Here is a 24,887-nt window from a genome sequence, read left to right as displayed (position 1 = left end):
ACTGTGTGTGCAAACCTGGTAAAGACCTATAGTAAACGTTTGACCTCTGTTATTGCCAACAAAGGTTATGTTACAAAGTATTGAGTTGTATTTTTGTTATTGACCAAATACTTATTTTCCACCCTAATTTACGAATAAATTCTTTACAAATCCTACCATGTGGATTCATGGATTTTTTTTTCACATTCTGTCTCTCACAGTTGAAGTGTACCTCTGGTGCAAATTACTGACCTCTGTCATCATTTTAGGTGGGGGAACTTGCACAATCGGTGGCTGACTAAATACTTTTTTGCCCCACTGTATATGCCCCATAGCTGCAGAAAAGGCTAACATTGTTATCCAGAACACCGGAGGCTGCCCACTCTCCCCGGCCGGGCGGAAGTGCACGCAGACGGCGCCGAGATCGTAAACAAAGGCGAGGTAGGCGCGGAGGGCTACGGGCTAAGCTAAAGCTAACACCACACCGGCTGCCTTTACCCAGTATTTTTCTCGCCAATGTCCGTTCTCTGGCAAACAAAATGGATGAGATACGGCTCTCCATCACTAACAACAGACGGATTATGGACTCAAATGTCATGTTTTTCACCGAAACATGGCTGAACAACAGCTGCCCGGACAATGCTATCGAGTTAGCAGGACGCCACACACACCGAGCCGACAGGCTAGCAGATGACTCCGGCAAGACCAGAGGTGGAGGTTTGTGCATTTATATTAACAATGCTTGGTGCATGAACTCCACTACTACTGAGAGTCACTGCTCACCTAATGCGGAGTTTTTAATGGTCAAATGCAGACCTTATTATCTCCCCAGAGAACTCACTTCGATCATACTCACTGCCGTGTATATCCCCCCCGACGCTAATGCTAGGTTGGCCATGAAAGAACTTTCTGCAGCCATTAACAAACACCAGAATAAACACCCCGAGGCTGCTTTTATTGTTGCTGGCGACTTCAACCACACCAACTTAAAGACAGTCCTCCCCAGATTCCACCATGTCTCCTGCCACACCAGAGGAGACAAGACTTTAGACCATGTGTATTCCAACCTGGCTGGAGCCTACAAAGCCACACCCCTCCCCCACATTGGACAATCGGACCATCTCTCCCTGTTCCTCACACCTCGGTATTCACCACTCATCCAACGTGTGAAACCTGCTGTGAGGACAATTAAAGTGTGGCCAGAGGGGACAGACGCAGTGCTCCAGGACAGATTTAAAAACACAGACTGGAATATGTTCACCCACACAGACCTGGACCAGTACGCCTCATCTGTACTGGATTACATCTCCGAAACCACAGACAGTGTCACCACCCAGAAACGGATCACCATGTACCCCAACCAGAAGCCTTGGATGAACCGGGATGTTCGTCTCCTCCTGAAGGCCCGCAACACTGCCTTTAGGTCAGGAGATGCACACGCCTACAGCACAGCCAGGGCTAATCTAAAGAAGGGCATCAAAAAAGCCAAACACCATTACAAAAAGAAGGTAGAAGAACACTTCTCCAACTCCAACCCCCGACTCATGTGGCAAGGACTCCAGACCATTACAGACTACAGGACCACCAAACCCTCCCCCGCATCCTCTGATGTCTCCTTCCTCAACGAACTCAACAACTTTTATGCTCGTTTTGAGCGAGGGAACCCCACAACCACAACCAAAGCAGACATAACGCCAGACCACCAACCTCTGACTCTCTCCCCCACCGATGTAGGAGCGGTGCTGAGCAGGATCAATGTCCACAAGGCTGCAGGTCCTGATGGCATCCCCGGGCGTGTTCTCAGAGCGTGTTCTGGGGAGCTTGCAGGAGTGCTGACAGACATATTCAATCTGTCCTTGGCCCACGCTGTGGTACCGGCCTGCTTCAAATCCACCTCCATCGTCCCGATACCCAAAAACTCCAACCCATCTTGCCTCAATGATTACCGCCCAGTAGCACTCACCCCCATCATCACTAAGTGCTTAGAGCAGCTGGTCCTAGCACACTTCAAATCCTGTCTCCCCCCCACCCTGGACCCCCACCAATTCGCATACCGCCAGAACAGGAGCACAGAGGATGCAGTCTCCATCGCACTGCACTCTGTCCTCTCACACCTGGACAACAACAACACCTACGCCAGAATGCTGTTTATAGACTTCAGTTCAGCATTCAATACAATCCACCCCTCACAACTCATCAGGAAACTGACAGACCTGGGCATCAGTTCCCTCATCTGCAAATGGTTACTGGACTTCCTGACCAACCGCCCCCAACATGTCCGGCTGGATAACCGCTGCTCATCTACAATCACGATGAACACCGGTGTACCACAAGGCTGTGTGATGAGCCCTTTCCTCTACTCCCTCTTCACCCACGACTGCAGACCTGCTGATGGTTCCAACACCATCATTAAGTTTGCAGATGACACCACGGTGATTGGCCTCATCAGTGACAACGATGAGGCCGCCTACAGGGAGGAGGTGGATCGTCTGGCTGAGTGGTGCGACACAAACAACCTGCTGCTTAACACCGAGAAGACCAAGGAGCTCATCGTGGACTACAGGAGGAATGCTGACCCACATCCACCCATCCACATTAAGGGGACAGCTGTGGAGCATGTGAGCAGCTTCAAGTTCCTGGGAGTCCACATCTCCGAGGATCTCACCTGGACGACCAACTGCTCCAAGCTGGTCAAGAAGGCTCACCAGCGCCTCTTCTTCTTGAGGACTCTGAGGAAGAACCACCTGTCCTCAGACATCCTGGTGAACTTCTATTGTTGCACCATCGAGAGCATCCTGACCAACTGTATAACAGTCTGGTACGGGAACTGCTCTGCCTCGGACCGGAAGGCGTTGCAGAGGGTCGTGAAAACTGCCCAGCGCATCGCCGGAGCACCACTTCCTGCCATAAAAGACATCTACAGGAAGCGGTGTCTGAAAAGGGCTGGGAAAATCATCAAGGACCCCAGTCACCCATCACATGGACTCTTCACCCTCCTGCCCTCTGGGAGGCGCCACAGGAGCCTCCGGACTAAGACCACCAGGTACCGGAACAGCTTCTTCCCCGCAGCTGTCAGACTCCTGAACTCTGCCTCCTGACATCTGACCCACGTTAAACTCATGGACTGAACATACACACACCCACAATGGACAACTGTACCCTCAAACACACAATAATAACATGGACTGAACCACCACTCACAACCACTAGCACTTTATATAGCCTCTGTAGAAACTATCTACACCCTCACTTATCTTAACTGCACTACTGTATAGCTCTGTGTAAATAATCATTCTGTACATACGATAATTTTTAACCCTACAACTGTTTACAACTTGCACAGTTCCCATTTCTGTATAGCTGTATATCTCAGATTCTGTAAAGTTATTTATTTCATATTCTGTATAGTTTTTCATATTTATATCCTGTTCATAGCCTGTACATAGCTTGTACTCACTACAGCCTGTACATACTTATAGTTATAGAATATTCACAACATACTTCATACCGTGTACATTATAACATACCATAATAGACCCATTTCTGTAATATACTCACATATCTATATTATTGCTAATATTTATTGTAATATATCTATATCACTAAAGCACTTCTGGATGGATGCAAACTGCATTTCGTTGCCCTGTACCTGTGCATGTGCAATGACAATAAAGTTGAATTCTATTCTATTCTAATTCTATTTTAAAAAAAAAACAGCTGAACATGAGAGGTTTTTGGACAAAGTTTGTGTTCTCCATTCTTTAAGCACCTGTTTAATCACCGTTTAACCCTTTAAGACCTACCATAGAACCAAGTCCGCCAGAGCTTATATTATATTTTTACATGGTGTGGTGCCATTTTGGGAGCATTTCAAGTTGCTATACATCAATACAACAATTATAGCCCAGATTTTAATAATATGTATTCATTAAGTGCATAGTAATTACATAAATTGCAAAAAAGTGCAATAAACTACAAAAAAATTGAAAATCGTTTTTGCTTTTTTAACATATATTTCTAGTTAGAGAAATTTAAGAGGCTTATCCCTCAAAACTGTAAATACAAAAAAGTTGCACAAAATAGTTTCTTACCACAGGAAATTTATTTTGAGTGTCTTCATAGTTTTATTTTTGAAATACACCAATTTTTATATTCTGCAGGAAAAACAAAAATAAATATTATACTATATAAATTTGCAAAAAAGCAGCATATGCATCAAAATAAACTATTTCCAGCAGTGCAATATGAGTCCTAAGCATCCCAGAAAAGACGCAGAAAGTCATAAAGTCAAACATAACTTTTAAAAACACCAGTATAGGCCCTGAGGCCCTGATGGTAAAAAAACCCCTACATTTTCCGCGAAAATGACGTCACTTCCGGTTTCGGGCAGGTAATGACGGACATGCAAAAGTTCGCGCTGACGTCTATTCCAACGTAGGAAGTGTTATGAACAGCTGATCGGATCGGCAAAGCGTGTTTCTGGAATATTATGTTTTTGTTGCTGCAAGTGCTTTTTATGCAGCTATATGTGGAAGGAAACTGTGACCGAGGACAAGCTGATGGCATCAGATGTAAGTACAACTCCTCCGGTTTCATATGCAAAAAAAATTATTGCGCTAGCTTACGTGGTTGCAGAGCTACCGGGATTTAAAAATAGTTACGCAAAACAGAGCGTGCCCGCTCCAACCGGCTCTGAAGGGTTAAGCACCGGCACCGTTTCAAAAGTACCAGTTTGGCACCGGTATCGGATAAAACCTAAACGATACCCATCCCTAGTCATGGGTCTGCCCCCGTCTCCTTCCAGTAGGACACGGCTGGAACATTTTACTACCTACAGCTTGTGGCCATAGGTGAGGGTAGGAATGTAGACTTACTTTAATGATTAGCTCTCTGTTCACCACAACAGACTCGGACACATCCCTTTATCTGTCCTGCTCCAGTCTCACTTGTGAATAATATCAATTGGTTAGATGGCCCTGCCCCTCCCTGAGTCTGGTTCTGCTGGTTGTTTCTTCCTGTTTAAGGGGAGCTTTGTGTCATTGTAGGGTCTTTACCTGACAATATAAAGCGCCTTAATCAACTGTTGTTGTGCTTTGCGCTATATAAATAAAATGGAATTGAATCCCAGATTCTTAGATATTTGGAAATAACTTTCCAACCTGGTGAGTGCACACTATCTTTTTCCATCTCATGGCCTGTATTTATATAGCGCTTTACTAGTCCCCAAGGACCCCAAAGCGCTTTACATATCCAGTCATCCACCCATTCACACACACATTCACACACTGGTGATGGCAGCTACATTGTAGCCACAGCCAATAATAATTTATTTATTACATTAATTAAACATACAGTCCCAGTTATTTCCAGACCGGACTTACAACACATCCTGCTGATATCCCAGCTGCACATGAGATTTACCACAAATGGTGTGAAAATTACACAACACTGCAAACCGTTACACCCCGTTTTGGGCTGTTGGGCTTTAAAAAGGGACACCAACTCAGCATATTCTGATGTTCTACAATCTACACTTTCACAAGAAGCTTGCATATCTGCAGAAACTGAAACAGACTGATTATATCTGGACCTAAAAGGCTGATTCTCATACTGTGCCATCCACCTGGTTGCTTCGGCTCACGAATCGTCCACTGTGGATTGGCATTAATCAAATCTCTCAGCCTGATCCTCAGTGTCTGATCTCTAACACCATCACAAAACTTCCTCATCCGTTTTAATAATCTGATCCATTAAGGCCATCAAAGAATGAGAAAAGTCAATTAAAGACTCACCTTCTACGATTGAAAAATCTGCATTGCAAAGAAATGTGGGAATCTAAGCAACTGTAAGTTTCTTTCAGTGTATCAAAAAATTTCTCAGCATTTTCTTTCTGTTCCTTTGGTAAAAACTTCATCTCAGTGCGTGCGGTACCCTCTAAATGGTTAAAAATCATTTGAGCTTGCTCTTTTTCTGTTCTGCCTCTCGTGTGCACAAAGTCTCTCATTTGCTCAGTCCACTCATCTAGAGTCAGTGAGCCCATATTGTCCAACTTCCCTGAAAATAATGGCAACTTTCTATCCTGTTGAACATATACCACATGATTGTGTCTCACAGTCTCTGATTCACTTCCTGAAGCTCCTGTTGACGTCGAGGGCCTCTCTGTACCCACAGATGCTGTTTTCAAGTCTCTAAGTTCATTCTCCAACTCCAGTATACGTCGGGCCATTGTTTGTTGCTCACTTCCCTCCATGATGGCGATCGAGACCTGGCTGCTCCTTCGCTCCAATCTTACAAACCCGTCCCTGCTGCCCTTACAAAAACAAAAAACAAAAAAACAAACAAAATGGCCACTCCCTTGAATCCTGTTAACAACGCCAAAATGTAACCGAGGACAAGGGATGAGTAAACGGGGCAAAGAAATAAATTGATAATTTATTTATTACATTAATTAAACATACAAATTCCCAGTTATTTCCAGACAGGACTTACAGCACATCCTGCTGATATCCCAGCTGCACATGAGACTTACCACACAAATGGTGTGAAAATTACACAACACTGCAAAGCGTTACACCCCGCTTAGCGACACTGCAATCGATTCACCTGTGGCACGCTCTGCAAACAATTCGGGTCTCAGCACAGCTGGGAAGCAGCGCTATGCATGACCCGTAATCTGGAATATAAAGGGAAGTGGCACAAACAAATAAACAAAAAAACAAAGAAGGAGGTTAGTCCGCCCTTACACAACTCACTCCCAATCAATAACCGTCTTTACAGCTGGACGGACAACACAAACAAAATTCCAAATCAATCAAAAGAACGAAAAAAAAGGGACATCAGAGACAGCACAGCTGAAAAACACAAACAGCACTATCGATTAAAATATTACCCAATAAAATATCAATTTTATGAAACCATTCAAAATCACAAAGCTAAATCACACTCAATATACCTACAATATTGATCAGTCTCCCTGCGCGCAGTCGATCTAGGGCTTGATCAATTCTTCCATTAAAACTCGTGGTCACACTAAAAAGTCCAACGACACACATTAAAAATCAGCACCTACAATAACAAATGATCCAAACAAAATGGCAAAAGTCTCTTACCGACAGTAGACCCACTCGCACCCGAGTCAATTAATCGCCTCTGGTTTTTTCCACAGAAGAGTGCTGACCTCACCCCACACACCCACTACCTTTTCACAGCTCTTTAGCCAATCACCTGGCAGAGAGCAACAAACTGCCAGGTGACAATTGTTACATTAGCATTTAATTTTTTTCAACATGTTTTACACATTCTCACATTTTATTTTGCAAGTTCTCATATAACATTAACAAGACCCTGCATGTTGCAACATATTATATATAACTAGTGCTAAGAAAGATAAAATACTAGAATTCTACTTCCTAAAACTACAGAACTGACTTCATATTCAGCAGCATTATCATTCATCAGATAATTCAATTAAAATATTCAAACAACAAACAGGAGAGGTCCACTCAGTGTCCTGCTTTAGCAGAGGTCAGACCGAGCCAACAGAAACTGGCTGACACTGAAGAGAATTATTTGGATACTTATCAATATCCAAATAATGATGTTTCATAATTTACACACTGTACAGTTATGAATGGGATATAGATCTATCTATCTATATATATATATTTATTAGGGGTGCAACGATATTCGTATCGATATTGAACCGTTCGATACAGTGCTTTCGGTTCGGTACGCATATGTATCGAACAATACAACATTTGTAATTTATTTTATCAACTTTCCTTCCGACGATGCTGTCTGTGTTGAGCGCTCAGTGAATCTGCGTTCGACTACTCCGCCTAGGCTGCACTGTCGAGCGCAGATCCACTGAGCGCTCAACACAGACAGCATAGTCAGAAGGAAGAGCGCAGGGCAAGCTAGCAAGACACATGAACCTCCCCCACCCTCATTCAGATCTGGCGTTTGGAATTATTTTGGTTTTCATGTGAGGTATGACCCTGAAGGTAAGCGAGTCATGGACTAAAGTAAAACAGTATGTTGGATGTGCCATGCAATGCTCAATTACATTGGTGTGAACTAGTGTGTTAGCGCAGTTAGCTCGTTAACGTGTTGGCCGTCTAGCCCCACACACGGGGCGATCGGCGGTAGCTTGTTAACGGAGATTTGCCGTGTTGTGGCGTTAAGGTCATTTCAACGAGATCAACCTGAAAGCACTAGTGGGAACACAACGAATATGACTGCACATTTACGCCGACATCATCCTAGTGCAAAGACCAAAACAACAAGCATGCTACTAACTTTAGCCGAGTCATTTAGACAGCTGTTAGCACATGATTCTCCTTATGCTGCTGAGAATATAGCCCAGAAGAAGCGGATAGTATAGCTTTTATTTTGGAAAGAGACATTTCTCTGTAATAAACTCTCTTTTCCAAAGATGAGTGATTCCTCAATCAGATACAGGGCTTGCAATATCGCTAGCCCGACGTCCTGGAGCTAGCGATTTTTTTCAGTCGGGCTACCAAAATCTATCTCTTCCCTGCCCGTCGGGCTATTGTAGGAAGGAAAATATATGTCAATGCTTTTGCATTCTTTCAGAAATGTAGCTGGGTAATTATGTCATTGGCATCTGTGAGCCACTGTCAATATGTGACATATTGAAGTCGCGTTTGAATTTGCGCTTGTTTTTTTGCTTTCACTTTGCAATCGTGCGAACTGTGTATAGAGAGCGACAGCACTGATCTGTGAGTGATGATAATTTGTGCACCAATTCCTCTGACATCGTCTTATTAATTGTTAGCTTACTATGCAAACATGACAAGTGAAATCTCCCGCAGCAAGCTTAAACATGTGAGAGGTTGATCGCGCAGAGAATCGCTGAGCTTATGTGAGTGCGTGTGTAAAAGCAGCACGATATATATTTTAGTTCTGCTGAGCCAAATAAGACAGGTCAGGGTGAAGAAGTGACAGCCAAAGAAAAGCTTACCACAAAACGGAGAAGTTATGACAAATCAGACTATAAGGCAAAAAGAAAGTGCAGCTTTATGGTTTCATGGACAAAAGAATTTCTGTGGCTGCAATATGACGAGCTAAATAACCAGGGCTGCACATAAGTGGTCCGCAGGTGCGCATTCGCTGTCAAAATAAAAAACACGCACAAGGGTTAGGGTTAAATTTAAAAACTGTACTTTTGAGTTAAAATATATATTTATAATTTTAATAAATGACAAATTAAAAAGGCATGAAAATTTTTTTTGTATCGAAAAAATATCGAACCGAACCGAACCGTGAATTTTGTGTATCGTTGCACCCCTAATATATATATATAGTACTACATTTGTTGTGTCATGATGCAAACATCCCGTTCAGAGGCATTTACCTGGATATTTTAACATGTGAGTGTATGAGGATTGTATATATATTTCAGATACATTTGGAAAAGTGTACTTAGTTTTGTTGCTCTGCCTTCTTTGCACACATTTGTGTCTAAAATGGAGAAGACATCATCTCGTATTTCTCTCGCTGAGGAACCTCGTATCATGCTACACCAGACCAGACTCGGGTGTGGAGGCTGATTTAAATAGAAGAGTGATGTTGGTGGGGCCACCCCTGCTCTGGCTCATGCTGCTGCACTTCCTCCTGTGCTCCAACTGCACGCGGTGCTTCATCTTCCACCTCCGCCACCTCCTTTGGATCTCGTTCTGCACCTGGAGAACAATTATTGCTATTAATTATTGCTACACTGTGGAAAAGTTGGCTCGCAGTTATATTTTAAGATTATCACCATTCTGACTGTGTTTAAAGAAGAAATATTTTCTGTGGATTTAGACTTTTAAATTACACCAGATCCTCACTTCTTGGCCATAAAATTAAAAGCCAAGTGTTACTTTCCCAGATATTACATATTAATTACTATATGGGTTTATTATTATTATTGTTTTTATTAGGGCTGTTCGATATAACCACATATATCGGATGATGATATGAAAACGTCTATCGTTTCAAATTACGCTATTGTTTGTTTTGCAAAATAAACTGTTTAAGGTAATATTTATTTTATCGTTTTGATGGTCACTGTAGAGTTTCAAGACGTTCTCTCTTTTTCTTATATTTAATATAACCACACTACGGACAAATGACTGTTTTTATGCGTTGTCGTTAGCAACAACGACGGTAAAACCATCGCGTGGCTCTGCCGTCCGCTGTTTATTTCCACAAAAACCTTTCACAATAAAGCCGAAGATCCTGTTGAGATTTTTCAAAATAAACGGAATCACATGACAGAATGCAGAGTGTTTACAAAAGAGAAGCTAAAAAGAGCCGTCAGGTGCTAAAAAAAAAAAGAAGAAAAAAAAGAGCTTAGAACAGGCTTTTCCCCGCAGCACGCGTGGAATAAGTACTCACAAAGAAAATTGAGGCCGTTACAACTTATGTAACACTCGACTCCAGATACACACGCTCAGCTGAAAACACGTCACGCAAGTCGAGTTGCCCGAGATTCACAGAATTTACAGAAAATGTAAAACTTTTGTTATTATATATTGTTGTCGGGACTATAAATGCCTTATATCGGGATATGAGATTTTGGTCATATCACACAGCCGTTGTTGTTGTTGTTGTTGTTGTTGTCGTTGTTGTTGTCGTTGTTGTTGTTGTTGTTGTTGTCGTTGTTGTCGTTGTTGTCGTTGTTGTTGTTTTCGTTTTCGTTTTCCATTTGATTTTTCAAGAACTAATCATGTCAGCAATGTCTTGTGTACTGATTGGTGTAAAAGTGCCAAAACTCCAGGAGGTTCAACAGTAAGTTGAATTTAAACTGTAAAAAATCCTGGGTGTACATGGGGAAAGATGTTGTATGAGCCTGAGAAAAATTAACACTGGGACCAGGACTATCAAACAACCTTAACCTTGTGATTCTTTATTAAATGGCCACTTTGGGCAATTTTAGTTTTTATTTCTTATTTCTCTAAAAGCAGGCTTTTAGAAAAATGTTATGATGCCTGCAGTCCACACATGCAGTGGTTCCAGGCAAAGTGTCACTTGTTACAAATAGTGAAGATCTCATATATTGTTATTGTACAGATCTGGGCCTGCCCTGCCTTTGTGTGAGCTCATTAAGAAAAACTTGGACGACTGTTTATTTGGTCTGTACTGAATAAATCAAAGTGCTTTCTTCTAGGAATCTTTTGCAATTAAATATAAATGCAGTGTTTGTTTCTGTGCCAGCTGTTTACCTAATGTGTTCAGTCATTTTTAAAGTTGGACTATTTCTAGGTTGTTTCTAGGATGGTACAACCACCGCACTGCTAATTAGACTTTGAAAAGTTCATTTTCTGTAATTTTGCATGTGAACAGTAAGCTTACATCTAGAAATGACAACATAATGTTTCATGGGTATAAAGGGAAAAATAAACCTTACCTCCCCGTTCAGGAAACAGTACAGAAGCGCTACGACAAATCCCTGAAACAACACGTACAGAAACATAACTGACAGGCTGCTGTTAGTGCATGTGGATATTTTTAGAAGCTTCCTGTTCTAGTCTCTCATACAATGAAGCTGCTGAATGCAGCAAATGATTCTTTAAAGTACACTTTCTTCTCTGCAGAAACAAATGCACTGTTCAAATACACACCAATGTTCCTGCCGTGTACAAATAGACTTCTGTGTTAGGAGAAAATTAAAGGTGGTGATTAGACAACAGCTTACAGTTGGCTTTACTGTACCTGAGTAGAAGCAAAAGCCAGCTCAATAAAGTTCCAGATTTCATAGGTCCTGCCGCGGACTTTGTGTGGAAGGAAAGCAAAGAGAATGTAGTGTAAGCCAAAGAGCGACACCAGGAGGAAGGATGACTTGGCAAGTTTCCTGTTGTTTGAAGAATAACAGTGTATGAACCATTAGAATTAAAGTGAGAAAGTCTACAAACCTCTTTGAAAATATCAGACAAATAATAATACACAGACCACTGGGATATAAAGGAAAAAATAAAAACCTGTGATCAAAAAGAGCAAACTTAAACACAAATGGACCTCAAATCAAAACTGAAGCAGATGTCGGCCCTTTTGCCCATTTTTAGAATATAAGCTAACATTTTTAAAATTTTGACCAAAAGGTTGAGTGACACAGAAACTCCGCAACACCGATTCATCCCGAATGTTAAAGAGGAACGTACATGTGTTTTCTTCTCCAGGTTCTGTGAGTCAGGGCATTCGGTTTTAAATAAAATAACACATCTAGCTGCAAACTGCAACACAGGGCGTAACTGCTCAGCTGCACAAATTCACCTCAGCAGCTTGATCTGACTGTCACGGCTGCCGAGGCGAGCCGTGTGGATTTAGAAGGAGGACCCAAGATGCAGGCAGTGGATGAGATACCGGTGGTTTTATTTACAGAGGTGTAGTGGCAAACAAACAGTGGGGCATAACAAACAACTAAAGACACCTAAACTGGGAGAACTAAAAATAACAGACCTGGGAGCATATGACAACGGATGATGAATAACAGAGAGACGCAGACGAGGAACAGGACACCGTGGAACACAGGGTAACAGACTGACACCGTGGAACACAGGGTAACAGACTGACACGGAGTTACACGGAGTTACACAGACTGACACGGCGTTACACGGAGGAACACAGACTGACACGGAGGAACACAGACTGACACGGAGGAACACAGACTGACACGGCGTTACACAGACGAACCAGCAACAGGCAGGAGAACACACAGGGCTTAAATACACACACCAGTAATCAGGGGATGAGAGACAGGAGGGCAACACAGCTGGGAGGAATCTGAGCTGACGGGACAGGGGAAACGTAAACTGAGCACACTCACATATGACACAGACCTTCACAATAAAACAGGAAACTCAGACACATGGAACCAGACAAGACATTGAACTAAACAGACAGATTCACAAACAGATGGGGAGACACCATAGACAGACAGATACAGATGCGGACTCAGAGGCAGACTGAATATAACACATAGAACTTAAACAATCATCATCAAGAAAATGATAACGAACTAAAAGCGCTGGGTCACCGACCCAGGACCATGACACTGACTATGTTATGAAGCAGTCTCACCTCCACCTCAACCCCAACACCAACAACATGATCTGATCATCCGGGACATAATAATGTCCCAGATGCATCTAATGGATAAAGTTCATATTGCTCAGATTCAACTATCTGACTTAGTCCCACTTTAAAGAAAACAACAAAGCACAAATGTTATTACTGTGACAGGAGTATGAAGGAATCCAGTGGCTAACTCATGTCTTTCAAACACTTCTTCCATTGCTACAGTGGTTAAACCCGACAAGTAGGACCTGAATGATTATCTTATACACATGCAGCTAGAGCTATGTGGGGAAGTAGCTCACCTTTTATGGTGGGCTTACTGTGGTGTATAACCCTCAAAGTAATGCATTACTGTAATCATATTGCATTTGTCTACAATGTAAAAATTTATAACAAATACTAAATTCAGGAATCACATTATAGTTACTAATAAAAAAGTGCTGCTGCTGCTTTTGTGTTTATCTGGAGTTGCATAGATAGTTAATAAACACTTAAAGCCACAGAATAAAGTATTGTACAAATATGTGTGTGGATGGGTGAATGATGCCTGTAGCAAACTTTTCTCTCCAAGTGTCAGTCCATTTGCTACTTTCCAACCTAGAGCAGGCTTAGATGTAATTACATTTCCTCTTGTCACTATAACGTTTTCCGAGCGTTCTGACTTAGGTGGAAGCTTTATGGTATCACTAAGATCTAAGGTGCTAAAAAGTAAAAAATTTGTGAGCATTTGAAAAGTTTAGTGTTACACTGTTAACTGCAAGTGCCCAGGTACTATTACAAAGTAAAGGTAATGTAATGATTCACAAATTACTTTCTACATCAGTAAATCACATGGGTGTTTAAATGCAAATTTAAAACATATGAGTAATATTTCATACTTTTATTTGAGTAGTGATACTAACACTGGACCTGTTTAATCAATGTTACTGAACTATGAGCATTTTTTTGAATAAAAGAGGCTTTTCTTATTTTCTGCTAGGTGAGCTGAAACCAATTACTTCTTCCACCTAAAAGCCAGATTAATCTTTATACACTCATCAAATGCATCACCGCAACTTCTCTGCCTTCAACACGTCAGTGAAGAATGTCTGAGCACTCAAAGCGCTTTATACAACTAATTCATTCATCCAATCACACATTCTTCTAAGCTCTTAAGTGCTCTATCTAACATTCATACACCATTCACACTCTGATGGATGCATGGGAGAGCAACATGGGGTTGGTTTCTTGCCCAAGGATACTTGACATGCAGACTGGAGCAGACTGGGATCGAACCACTGACCGTGGCTGACCTGCTCTACCACCTGAACTACAGCCACCCCACACATACAGTTTGTATGCTGTTTGTATGTCCTCTATCTCATTTCTTGCCTTCAGCAAACAAACGTTGGAGTAAAAGGTTTCATTGAAACAACGTTTTGCACCACCCAGCTTCTTTAATTCAATTCGGTTTTATTTTATTCATATAGTGCCAAATCACAACAACAATTGCCTCAAGGCGCTTCAGAGTCTCTTTCACATAATAGCTGGTTAGCTTTGACTGGGACCATTTCACAGTTCTGTGGAATAGAAAACTGAAGTAAGTCACTCACCTGTAGTGATTGAATTCATTGCCGGGCATGTCTTGTGTCCTTAGCTTGGCCACCAGTATTTTTAGGATACACAGGAAGAACAACAAGTTCACCTGGAAAACAAAGCAGGCAGAGCTTCAGCTTCAGGCGCTGCTCCCTGGGATGAATGATGCTTTCACACAATTATTAGAAACTGCTGCCTTGCTACAGTGTAAACACTCTTTATTGGATCTCTGCTTTGTTGTTTTTGATGTGACTGTTTCCTGTTGGGCTCATTTCTGGAACCATTAAATCACTGGCCCGATAGTTAATTATATCATAACCCACAGTTTTAATAATGTCTTAAAGTGAAACTGTGTCTATGCTTATCATAAAAGATTAAGTATTTACAGCCATACAGAAATTTTAATACTAAAGATCCACCACAACTTTCTGTGAATGGCTGTCAAGTGATTGCCGGAGAACACCAACATTCTCCTTATACAAGGAAGAACCTGACTTGTCTGGCCATTCCATTTTCATGGAATTATAGTGAAACTTGAAAAAGTGTGATCCAAACCAGAAACCGTGAAATCTCGTCTTCAAAGTACAAATTGCACCTGAAGTTTGTGACCAACACATTTCACAGATACAACTTGTACTGTGAAGGCGAATGTTCTCCATTTCTGGTTTGTGTTGCACTCTTTGCACTTCCAATACCATTTGGTCAGTACAGGGAGTGCAGAATTATTAGGCAAGTTGTATTTTTGAGGAATAATTTTATTATTGAACAACAACCATGTTCTCAATGAACCCAAAAAACTCATTAACATCAAAGCTGAATGTTTTTGGAAGTAGTTTTTAGTTTGTTTTTAGTTTTAGCTATTTTAGGGGGATATCTGTGTGTGCAGGTGACTATTACTGTGCATAATTATTAGGCAACTTAACAAAAAACAAATATATACCCATTTCAATTATTTATTTTTACCAGTGAAACCAATATAACATCTCCACATTCACAAATATACATTTCTGACATTCAAAAACAAAACAAAAACAAATCAGCGACCAATATAGCCACCTTTCTTTGCAAGGACACTCAAAAGCCTGCCATCCATGGATTCTGTCAGTGTTTTGATCTGTTCACCATCAACATTGCGTGCAGCAGCAACCACAGCCTCCCAGACACTGTTCAGAGAGGTGTACTGTTTTCCCTCCTTGTAAATCTCACATTTGATGATGGACCACAGGTTCTCAATGGGGTTCAGATCAGGTGAACAAGGAGGCCATGTCATTAGTTTTTCTTCTTTTATACCCTTTCTTGCCAGCCACGCTGTGGAGTACTTGGACGCGTGTGATGGAGCATTGTCCTGCATGAAAATCATGTTTTTCTTGAAGGATGCAGACTTCTTCCTGTACCACTGCTTGAAGAAGGTGTCTTCCAGAAACTGGCAGTAGGACTGGGAGTTGAGCTTGACTCCATCCTCAACCCGAAAAGGCCCCACAAGCTCATCTTTGATGATACCAGCCCAAACCAGTACTCCACCTCCACCTTGCTGGCGTCTGAGTCGGACTGGAGCTCTCTGCCCTTTACCAATCCAGCCACGGGCCCATCCATCTGGCCCATCAAGACTCACTCTCATTTCATCAGTCCATAAAACCTTAGAAAAACCAGTCTTGAGATATTTCTTGGCCCAGTCTTGACGTTTCAGCTTGTGTGTCTTGTTCAGTGGTGGTCGTCTTTCAGCCTTTCTTACCTTGGCCATGTCTCTGAGTATTGCACACCTTGTGCTTTTGGGCACTCCAGTGATGTTGCAGCTCTGAAATATGGCCAAACTGGTGGCAAGTGGCATCTTGGCAGCTGCACGCTTGACTTTTCTCAGTTCATGGGCAGTTATTGTGCGCCTTGGTTTTTCCAAACGCTTCTTCAGAATCAGAATCAGAATCAGAATCAGAATGGGTTTTATTGCCAAATGTTGAGCAGGTTTACAACATTAGGAAATTGCTGCGGTGCTTCAGTGCAAACATAGTGTCATAAATAGCACTTAAATAGACATGAAAAAATAAAAGTAAGAATAAGAATTAAAAGTGCTACGTAGAAAGATATATACATGAGTGCAGGTGGTGATCAGTGCCAAAACATGGAATCATGCAGTGAACACAGCGTAGGGTCATGTGTTAGTGGTGGGGACAGTCGTACGTTTATTGTTCATGTGTCCAACAGCAGAGGGGAAGAAACTGTTCTTATGGCGAGAGGTTCTGGTGCGAATGGACCGGAGCCTCCTGCCTGAGGGGAGCAGGTCAAACAGACTGTGTCCAGGGTGAGAAGGGTCAGCTGAGATCCGAGCTGCACGCCCCAGTGTCCTGGAGGTGTACAGGTCCTGCAGAGATGGGAGTCTGCAGCCAATCACCTTCTCAGCAGAGCGCACAACACGCTGCAGTCTCTGTTTGTCCCTGATAGTGGCTCCAGCGTACCACACGGTGATGGAGGAGGTGAGGATGGACTCGATGATAGCAGTGTAGAACTGCATCATCGTCCGTGTTGGCAGGTTGAATTTCTTCAGCTGCCTCAGGAAGTACATCCTCTGCTGGGCTTTCTTGATGACGGAGGTGATGGTGGGCTCCCACTTCAGGTCCTGAGTGATGGTGGTACCCAGGAAGCGGAATGAGTCCACAGAGGTGATGGGGGTGTCAGTCAGGATGATGGGGGGGAGTGGGGCTGTGTGCTTCCTGAAGTCCACAATAATCTCCACTGTCTTCTGGGCATTCAGCACCAGGTTGTTGTGGCTGCACCAGGACACCAGACGTTCAACCTCCCTCCTGTAGGCAGACTCATCCCCGTCCGAGATGAGCCCAATAACGGTGGTGTCATCTGCGAACTTGATTAGCTTGACAGACTGGTGGGTGGAGGTGCAGCAGTTGGTGTACAGGGAGAAGAGCAGAGGAGAAAGAACACAGCCCTGAGGGGAGCCGGTGCTGATGGTCCGGGAGTCCGAGACATTCTTTCCCAGCCTCACATGCTGCTTCCTGTCCGTCAGGAAGTCAGTGATCCACCGGCAGATGGGATCAGGCACATTCATCTGGGAAAGCTTGCCTCGGAGATGGTCTGGAAGGATGGTGTTGAAGGCAGAGCTGAAGTCCACAAACAGGATCCTGGCGTAGGTTCCTGGGGAGTCCAGATGCTGCAGGATGAAGTGTAGGGCCATGTTGATGGCGTCATCTACAGACCTGTTGGCTCTGTATGCAAACTGCAGGGGGTCCAGGAGGGGGGCCGTGAGGGTCTTGAGATGGGAGAGAACTAGGCGCTCAAATGACTTCATGACCACAGATGTCAGAGCCACGGGTCTGTAGTCATTTAGTCCAGTGATCCTAGGTTTCTTGGGACAGGGATTATGGTAGAGGACTTGAAGCAGGCAGGCACATGACATGCCTGCAGTGAGGAGTTGAAAATGCCAGAAAACACTGGGGCCAGCTTCTTGCGACCCTGTTGACTATTTTGAATGAAACGCTTGATTGTTCGATGATCACGCTTCAGAAGCTTTGCAATTTTGAGACTGCTGCATCCCTCTGCAAGATATCTCACTATCTTTGACTTTTCTGAGCCTGTCAAGTCCTTCTTTTGACCCATTTTGCCAAAGGAAAGGACGTTGCCTAATAATTATGCACACCTGATATAGGGTGTTGATGTCATTAGACCACACCCCTTCTCATTACAGAGATGCACATCACCTAATATGCTTAATTGGTAGTAGGCTTTCGAGCCTATTCAGCTTGGAGTAAGACAACATGCATGAGAGGATGATGTGGACAAAATACTCATTTGCCTAAGAATTCTGCACTCCCTGTAGATTGTAGGTCCTTGTATTATGGTCACCAGAAGTTTGCATGAACTTCTGGTGTCCTTAGCAACCTGCTAGTGTCCAGAGCAATCACAAGGAAGCTTTCGGAGCATGCAATCATTTTTTTTACAGAAAGATCAACATAAGGAAGAACTGACTATAATGAAGAGTAGAACAGGAAGTCTGAGAATCCACCAGATCCATTCACTCCTTCTCATCTCCCAGCAACTTAAGAGAGGAAACATAAACAAACACGATGTCAGTGACAGTAACTGGTCACAGTAATTGGTCAGGATTTCAAGCTACCGAATTTAATATATGGCCAAAAATATCTAGACACAAAATATTTACAGTTGATCCCACCAACCTATATGTGGTAGTTTAACATTCCCAAACCCAATCCAATCAATCCCTAACTGTGGAGAATAACATTAAGTATCCTGCTTTTAAAGGGATATATAATAATAATAATAATAATAATAACAATAATAATAATAATAATAATCTGACAGATGAGACTCAGGGACAGTCGTTTTTTCAGTCTCTTGATGTCAGCAGCTCCAGTGTTGCTCTCCCAGCACTGTACACTATGCAGACCATAAATTAGTCATAGATATTTTCCATAATTTTACAAAAACTGAAGGTTCTCAGCTTTTCTACTCCTCCCCTTTTTGTATAAAGCTTCTGATCTTCCAATTTAGTCTGTTGCTGATACAGATACATCCTGTCTCAGACATACGATGGAGTATGAGGGCCACATTAAGAAAAAAACAAAACCAAGATCATTTTGAGAATTAACTCAAAATTTGGAGATTAAATCAAAAATCTCTTATGAGAAAAAAGCTGAAATACTATTTTGGGAAAAAATCTAAAAATAAAGATTACAGTTGTTTCTCTGGGTTAGTAAAATTGTACTTTAGAATCAGTTATAGTAACAAGAAGGGAAATTATTCCTCTTTTAGCACTTATATATGTATTTACCCATAAATTGAGCACTCCAGTTTTCAACAATTGGTGAGGGTGTACTCAGAATAGCGCTATCCACCCACAGTAAACTTTGTAGTGGTTTATTTCTAAATGAAATATTCCAAAATGTTATATTGGGCAGAAAATTAAAAGGATGAAATAATGATTTTACTTTATACACAAATTATGACGGTGCATTTTTCTAATAGGACAGTCTGTATCTGTGACATTGTTGCTCAAAGGTCTACCAGTTACATCACGCTTGCTTTAACATTGTTTTTCTTTCAAAACCTAAAGTTTTTCATTTTGCAAGCGGGCAGCTGACCCACAAATGTATGTATTATTGTAGGGTCTACCTTACAATATAAAGCGCCTTGAGGTGACTGTTGTTGTGATTTGGTGCTGTGCAAATAAAATTGAAGTGAAACTGAATTGAAAAGATTATTACCTGGTTATTAATTTGTTATTAAATTTTTAAAAAGCCAGCTTTGTGTTCTGCAGCTCTGTTTCCTGCCTATTACACAGAAACTACCAAAGGTAACTGAGTGGTAACAATTACCACATTATTAGAGTCTTGTTCTCCTTGTTACCCTACTATTACCTCTTTATTACTGACTTGTAATAGAAAGTGCTACCAAATATTTTTATTGACGTGGTGCTAATATTCCTTCATACAAGAGAGATGGGTCATGTAACAATCTTCATTCTGAATTTCATCACCATCTCACTCAAAGTTGCTAATGACAGCACTTAATATGGCCATAAACTCCTGTATTTTAAATAACAGTTTGATATTTGAAATGAAGAGAAATCCTAGGAATCAGAAGAAAAGGAGGTATTTATTCCCAGCATGTAATCATTTTACATTTATTCCTTTAATGTCCAAAAACATGTGATCATGTGTACTGTTTGTACTATATAGATTAATATGTGTTGAGCTTACCCTTCATCTTCATGGAGGTACTTAGCAAAACTCCAGCCACTCATGATAATCACTGGAGAACCTGGAAGACGAGAGAAACGTTAGCGTTTACCTTCTGCTATTATCAATAAGAGGACTATATAGATCAGCAAAATACTGACATCCAAATAAACAGAGTGAAACAAAGAAAAATAATAATAAAGAATAGTAACAGTGACTGCTACTGAGCTGTCATACCCCAGCCAAGGATGATGTACCACGACAAGTGTTTCCTCTGAGAGAACAGCGAGGCGCTGACAAGTTTGTACAGGTAGTAGCCCTCAGCCAGCAGCCAGCTGTAGTTGGCCATGATGCAGTAGTTAGACAGCACAGTGGCAAATTTACAACTGACCTTCAGGGGGCAGCAGAGGGCAGAGAGAAGATAAGCAGGTGTCTGGCACAGTGCACACAGTGTAACTCAGCGTTATCATGGTCATCTTGAAGCATTCTCAATCATCCAGGTGAGTAAATCTCCAAAAGTTGTTTCTGTTCATCTGGATGTTTTCAGAGGGAGAAACATTTCATCATCATCCAGGTGACGTCTTCAGTCTCAGCTGACTGCAGGTTTCAATCTTATAACAGTCTGTTTATAAGATTGAAACCTGTGAAAACGCTACGTCCAGATGAACAGAATCAACTTTTGGAGGGTTATCATGGTCACATAAAACTAAACTAAAACTAGATTTTAAAAAGAAAAGATGACAGCTGAAACATTATTCACTGATACATTAGTGTTTCTACAGTATTTTAAACATTAACACATTTGGTAACAACTGATAAATATTGCCAAAAACTCGACTCTCGCCAAAAATGACCCACAAACGAGTTCTGTTGTATTATGAGTTCTGACCTGTGGTAGAAGATGAATATTGCCCATTTTAATCCACCACACACATTATGCTAGGTGGTACGTGGACCCAAAATATAATACAGTGTAACAGTAACTCCCCAAATTACATTATCAGTTAGATCTCTCACAGGTGACGTGAATCAGTTGTATAAAGACATACATGCTAGTTTTAACTGGTGATTCTAAATTGGCATTATATAATCATATAGTGATTATATTATATACAGTGGATTATAGAAGTACAGCTTGCTGATATTTTCACTGCAATACTTGGACTTGTGGTCTATTTATATGTTGCATCTGAATTCTTCCTCCAGCACTTATCTACTTGTGCTGGTGTAATCTAATGTTATAGCTGTTGCATCATCTCCTGAGGATTCGCCTCCTCCTTCTTACACTAATCATTGCTGTCAGAGGTTTTTCTTGTGATACAGAGGGGCGAGTATGCAACTGTTCTTCGGAAACATGCCAGAAATATGCGATGCTCAGCTCTAAACACTGTAGGTGAGGAAAAAGCTCAGCGAAAAACTGATCAGTGCAGCTAATCTTAGTGTGATTCATTTCAATATTTTCCTCCAAAAACCTTGGCTGTGACAGGGCCAGACAAAGAGCAATCCTGGTGGCTTGATTTTTTGCACTGTGTACCCTGCCCGGGACAGGGTCACCAGGTCCCTACCCTGGAGCTTGGCCTGGCGTAGAGGCTCCAGAGTGAGGGTCTGGTGACTGAGCCTTAATCCGTATGGCCTGACCAGGCTCTGTGTCCATTCTCCTATGGGTCCACTACCACAGGAGTCTATAGGGGTTTGATACTCTTTGGATTGGGTGGCAGTCAGAGGCAGAGGTCCTGGCACTCTGATGCCCAGCTTCCAAAACTGGCCTGTGGCACAGGGAACGTCACCTCTCTGGTGGGGAAGGAGCCTGAGCTGGTGTGTGAGGTCGGGAGATACCGACTATATATAGCTGGGCTCATCTCAGCGCATAATTCTGGTTGTGGAACAAGGTTTCTGGAGAGGGATTGGACTCTTTTCCACTGAAGATCCCCTAGGTGAAAGGTGGTGGGCTCCTCAGGATTCGCTGCATGCATATTGGGGTTTTCCCTGGTGGACAAGTGGGTAGCTTCCCTGCGCCTCAGAGTCAGGGAGTGGGTCCTCATGTTGTTTTTTCCTCTGTGCCAAATGATGGTTCACTGTACCCAGGCTTCTTAGAGTGGCTTTGTCGTGTGAAGGACTCTAATCCACGGACTCCACTGTTCTGCTGGGGGTCTGCAGGGTCACCCACATGGGAAGTGATAGTGTGATCTGGGGGGAGTGTGACTGAGAGAAACGGCCTATCTGATCTGCGATGACTCACTTATGACTGGGGCTGAGGTCACTGACATTGAATGTCCTTCACTGACATGCTTGAAAGAGATTCAAAGCTCTTCTTTGCATGTTTCTGCCTTTTGCTCCATTCTCTCTAAACATGATCGCACTTCAACAATGTTGAGGTCTGCGCTCCGGGGAGGCTAAACCCTGACTGATATTTTTTCATTGTGTGTTTTTCCAACCAAGTATGGTGTTACTGTGTTGGCAGTGTGTTTGAGATCATTGTCATGCTAAAAATAAACTTGCTGCCAATCAGACTCTTTCTACAAGGAAACAGATGGTGGATCAAAATCTGACAGTACTAAGTTCATAATTCCCTAAATTTTGACAAGATCCCCAACAACCCCAGTCTGAAATGAACCAACCACGGCACAGCGTCCACTATCTTTTACAGATGACTCTTACTGTTGTGCCTCTTTCCTGATCTCTTGGGATTCATCACTCCATAAAACCCACATTTATCTTTAGTAGTTTTCAAAATGTTCATGTTCAAACTCAGCCCCAGATTTCAATTTGCAAAAGAAGAAAAGAAAAAATAGCATGAAAGTGTGCAAACCTTTTAAAAAGTATATCTTGAAAACTATAAGATATCATTCTAAAATGAAAAACAATCATTATAACAAACTTTAAACATTTTATTCAGATCAGAGATGGTGCAGCAGAAAATATTCTAAAAATCTGAGACTGAAGGTCTTGAAATTGAAAAACACGCAAACATTTAACAAAATTATTCTCTGATTTATAAAAGTCCACGATTTTGTTCCATCTACTCGTATTTTTGTTTTTGCCATACAACGCGTCATATTTGCTCAGTCAGCATGAAAATGAAATAAAAGTGTCATGTTCTTCATTTTGTATCCAAGAATTTCATATTAAATGCTTTTCAGCGATGTACCATTCAGAAATGGTCACTATAGTGGTGCAGAGCTTGAATCCATAATCTATTTACATTAAACACTTTTTATCTATGACACAAACACAGTAGATAAAAACTGGGGAAAAGCCATGATTGGTGGATAACTTGCTCTACTTCCTGAGGCACAGCAGTGATCACAGGATCAACAGTTGATGCTGTGAAGTAGTAAACTCATTTTTCAGTATCACCCACTTGCATTAATTGAAGAACTTGAAGAAAAAAGTGGCACAGCATTATCTGAATGTGTCTGTCCCCACATGTTAAATGTTAATGTCTTGTTAAACGTGTCACGGTAACAAGTCACAACATAGCATGTGCCCTCTCTCTCTCTCTTTGTTAAGACAAAAACAGAAAGTACCGTATAGATGTGACAGTGAAAACTGTCTTCACTTGAGAACAGAACTGCATCCCTAATAAAGATGAGTACGGCTCGGAAGATGAAGGAGAGGAAGAGCTGGACATGGATAAAGTTGCGTGTGCAGTGGAGCCTCCTGAGGATTGTGGGACACAGACATGGATCAAATGTTATAATCGTTCATATTATTTGATAACATGTATATCATAGATAATGTAAATGTGTATATACATGCATATATTTGGTGGTGATAATATATACATGTTAAATTATAAATTATGTATTGAGAATAGATTATTTAACCCTCTAAGGTCATCATCACTGGTAAACCTTACCATAACAAAAAAGTTACATTTTTGTTTGTAACCTTTTGGGCTCTACTTCTACTCCAATGAAAAGAAAAAAAACAGTAATTATTGACAATTATTAACTGACACTTATCGAGTATTTACATTTTTCCACAAACGTTCTTTGCTTTTCTGCAACAGATATCAAAAGTTACGGTCAAGTTTGGGGTTTGGAGCTCAGAGGGTTAATGTGACAACTGAAGTCTTCATGATTTAAGAGTGATTAAACGTGCTAATTTCTTCTTAGTGAAGTCATCAGTTCATAGATCAAATATATTGTAATAAAATATATTGTGAGGAATCCCTATGTTGCATTCATTTCTTCCACAACAAATTTCTTTATTTCTTCATCGTATTTGTGGCATTTCAGATAAAGTGGAGATTCAGATGCAGCACTGTGTTATTTTGCAACGCTGCAAATGTTTGACTCACAGTAATGACGATTTGTAGTTGGACCTTTAATTACATGTTTTATTATTAAAGAAAATTATTGTTAAGAAAATAATTATATTGAGTTTTACTAAAAGGGCAAAAATCAGTCATCAACACTTGGGCCATACATGCTTACAGTACATAACCATTTGTAAAGTATAGATAACTTAAGGATTATAAATCTACCCTCTGGATCTATATCTGTAATGATTGTGCTAAGCTAAAAGGTTTGTTGAAGCCTGCAGACT

At 41.6% G+C, this 24,887-nt stretch overlaps 1 protein-coding gene across 1 annotated transcript in view; it reads right to left on the bottom strand.

Annotated features, from left to right (window-relative positions):
* Positions 1–9,270: 9,270 nt before the first annotated feature.
* Positions 9,271–24,887, bottom strand: part of LOC120734996 (secretin receptor-like) — a 34,761-nt gene continuing 19,144 nt past the window's right edge. Inside the window, exons 6-13 of the mRNA XM_040034174.1 lie at positions 23,864–23,996; positions 20,574–20,727; positions 20,358–20,418; positions 18,607–18,676; positions 14,652–14,743; positions 11,698–11,836; positions 11,393–11,434; positions 9,271–9,683 (exon numbers count right to left, since the gene is read on the bottom strand). Of these exons, the coding sequence (XP_039890108.1) occupies positions 9,519–9,683; positions 11,393–11,434; positions 11,698–11,836; positions 14,652–14,743; positions 18,607–18,676; positions 20,358–20,418; positions 20,574–20,727; positions 23,864–23,996 (856 nt within the window). The 3' untranslated portion in view covers positions 9,271–9,518. The remainder of the gene's footprint in view (positions 9,684–11,392; positions 11,435–11,697; positions 11,837–14,651; positions 14,744–18,606; positions 18,677–20,357; positions 20,419–20,573; positions 20,728–23,863; positions 23,997–24,887) is intronic.

Source organism: Simochromis diagramma, unplaced genomic scaffold, assembly GCF_900408965.1.
Source record: "Simochromis diagramma unplaced genomic scaffold, fSimDia1.1 OVJJ01000176.1, whole genome shotgun sequence".
In the NCBI taxonomy this organism is placed as follows: Eukaryota; Metazoa; Chordata; class Actinopteri; order Cichliformes; family Cichlidae; genus Simochromis; species Simochromis diagramma.
This window is presented reverse-complemented; position numbering and strand designations above follow the sequence as displayed.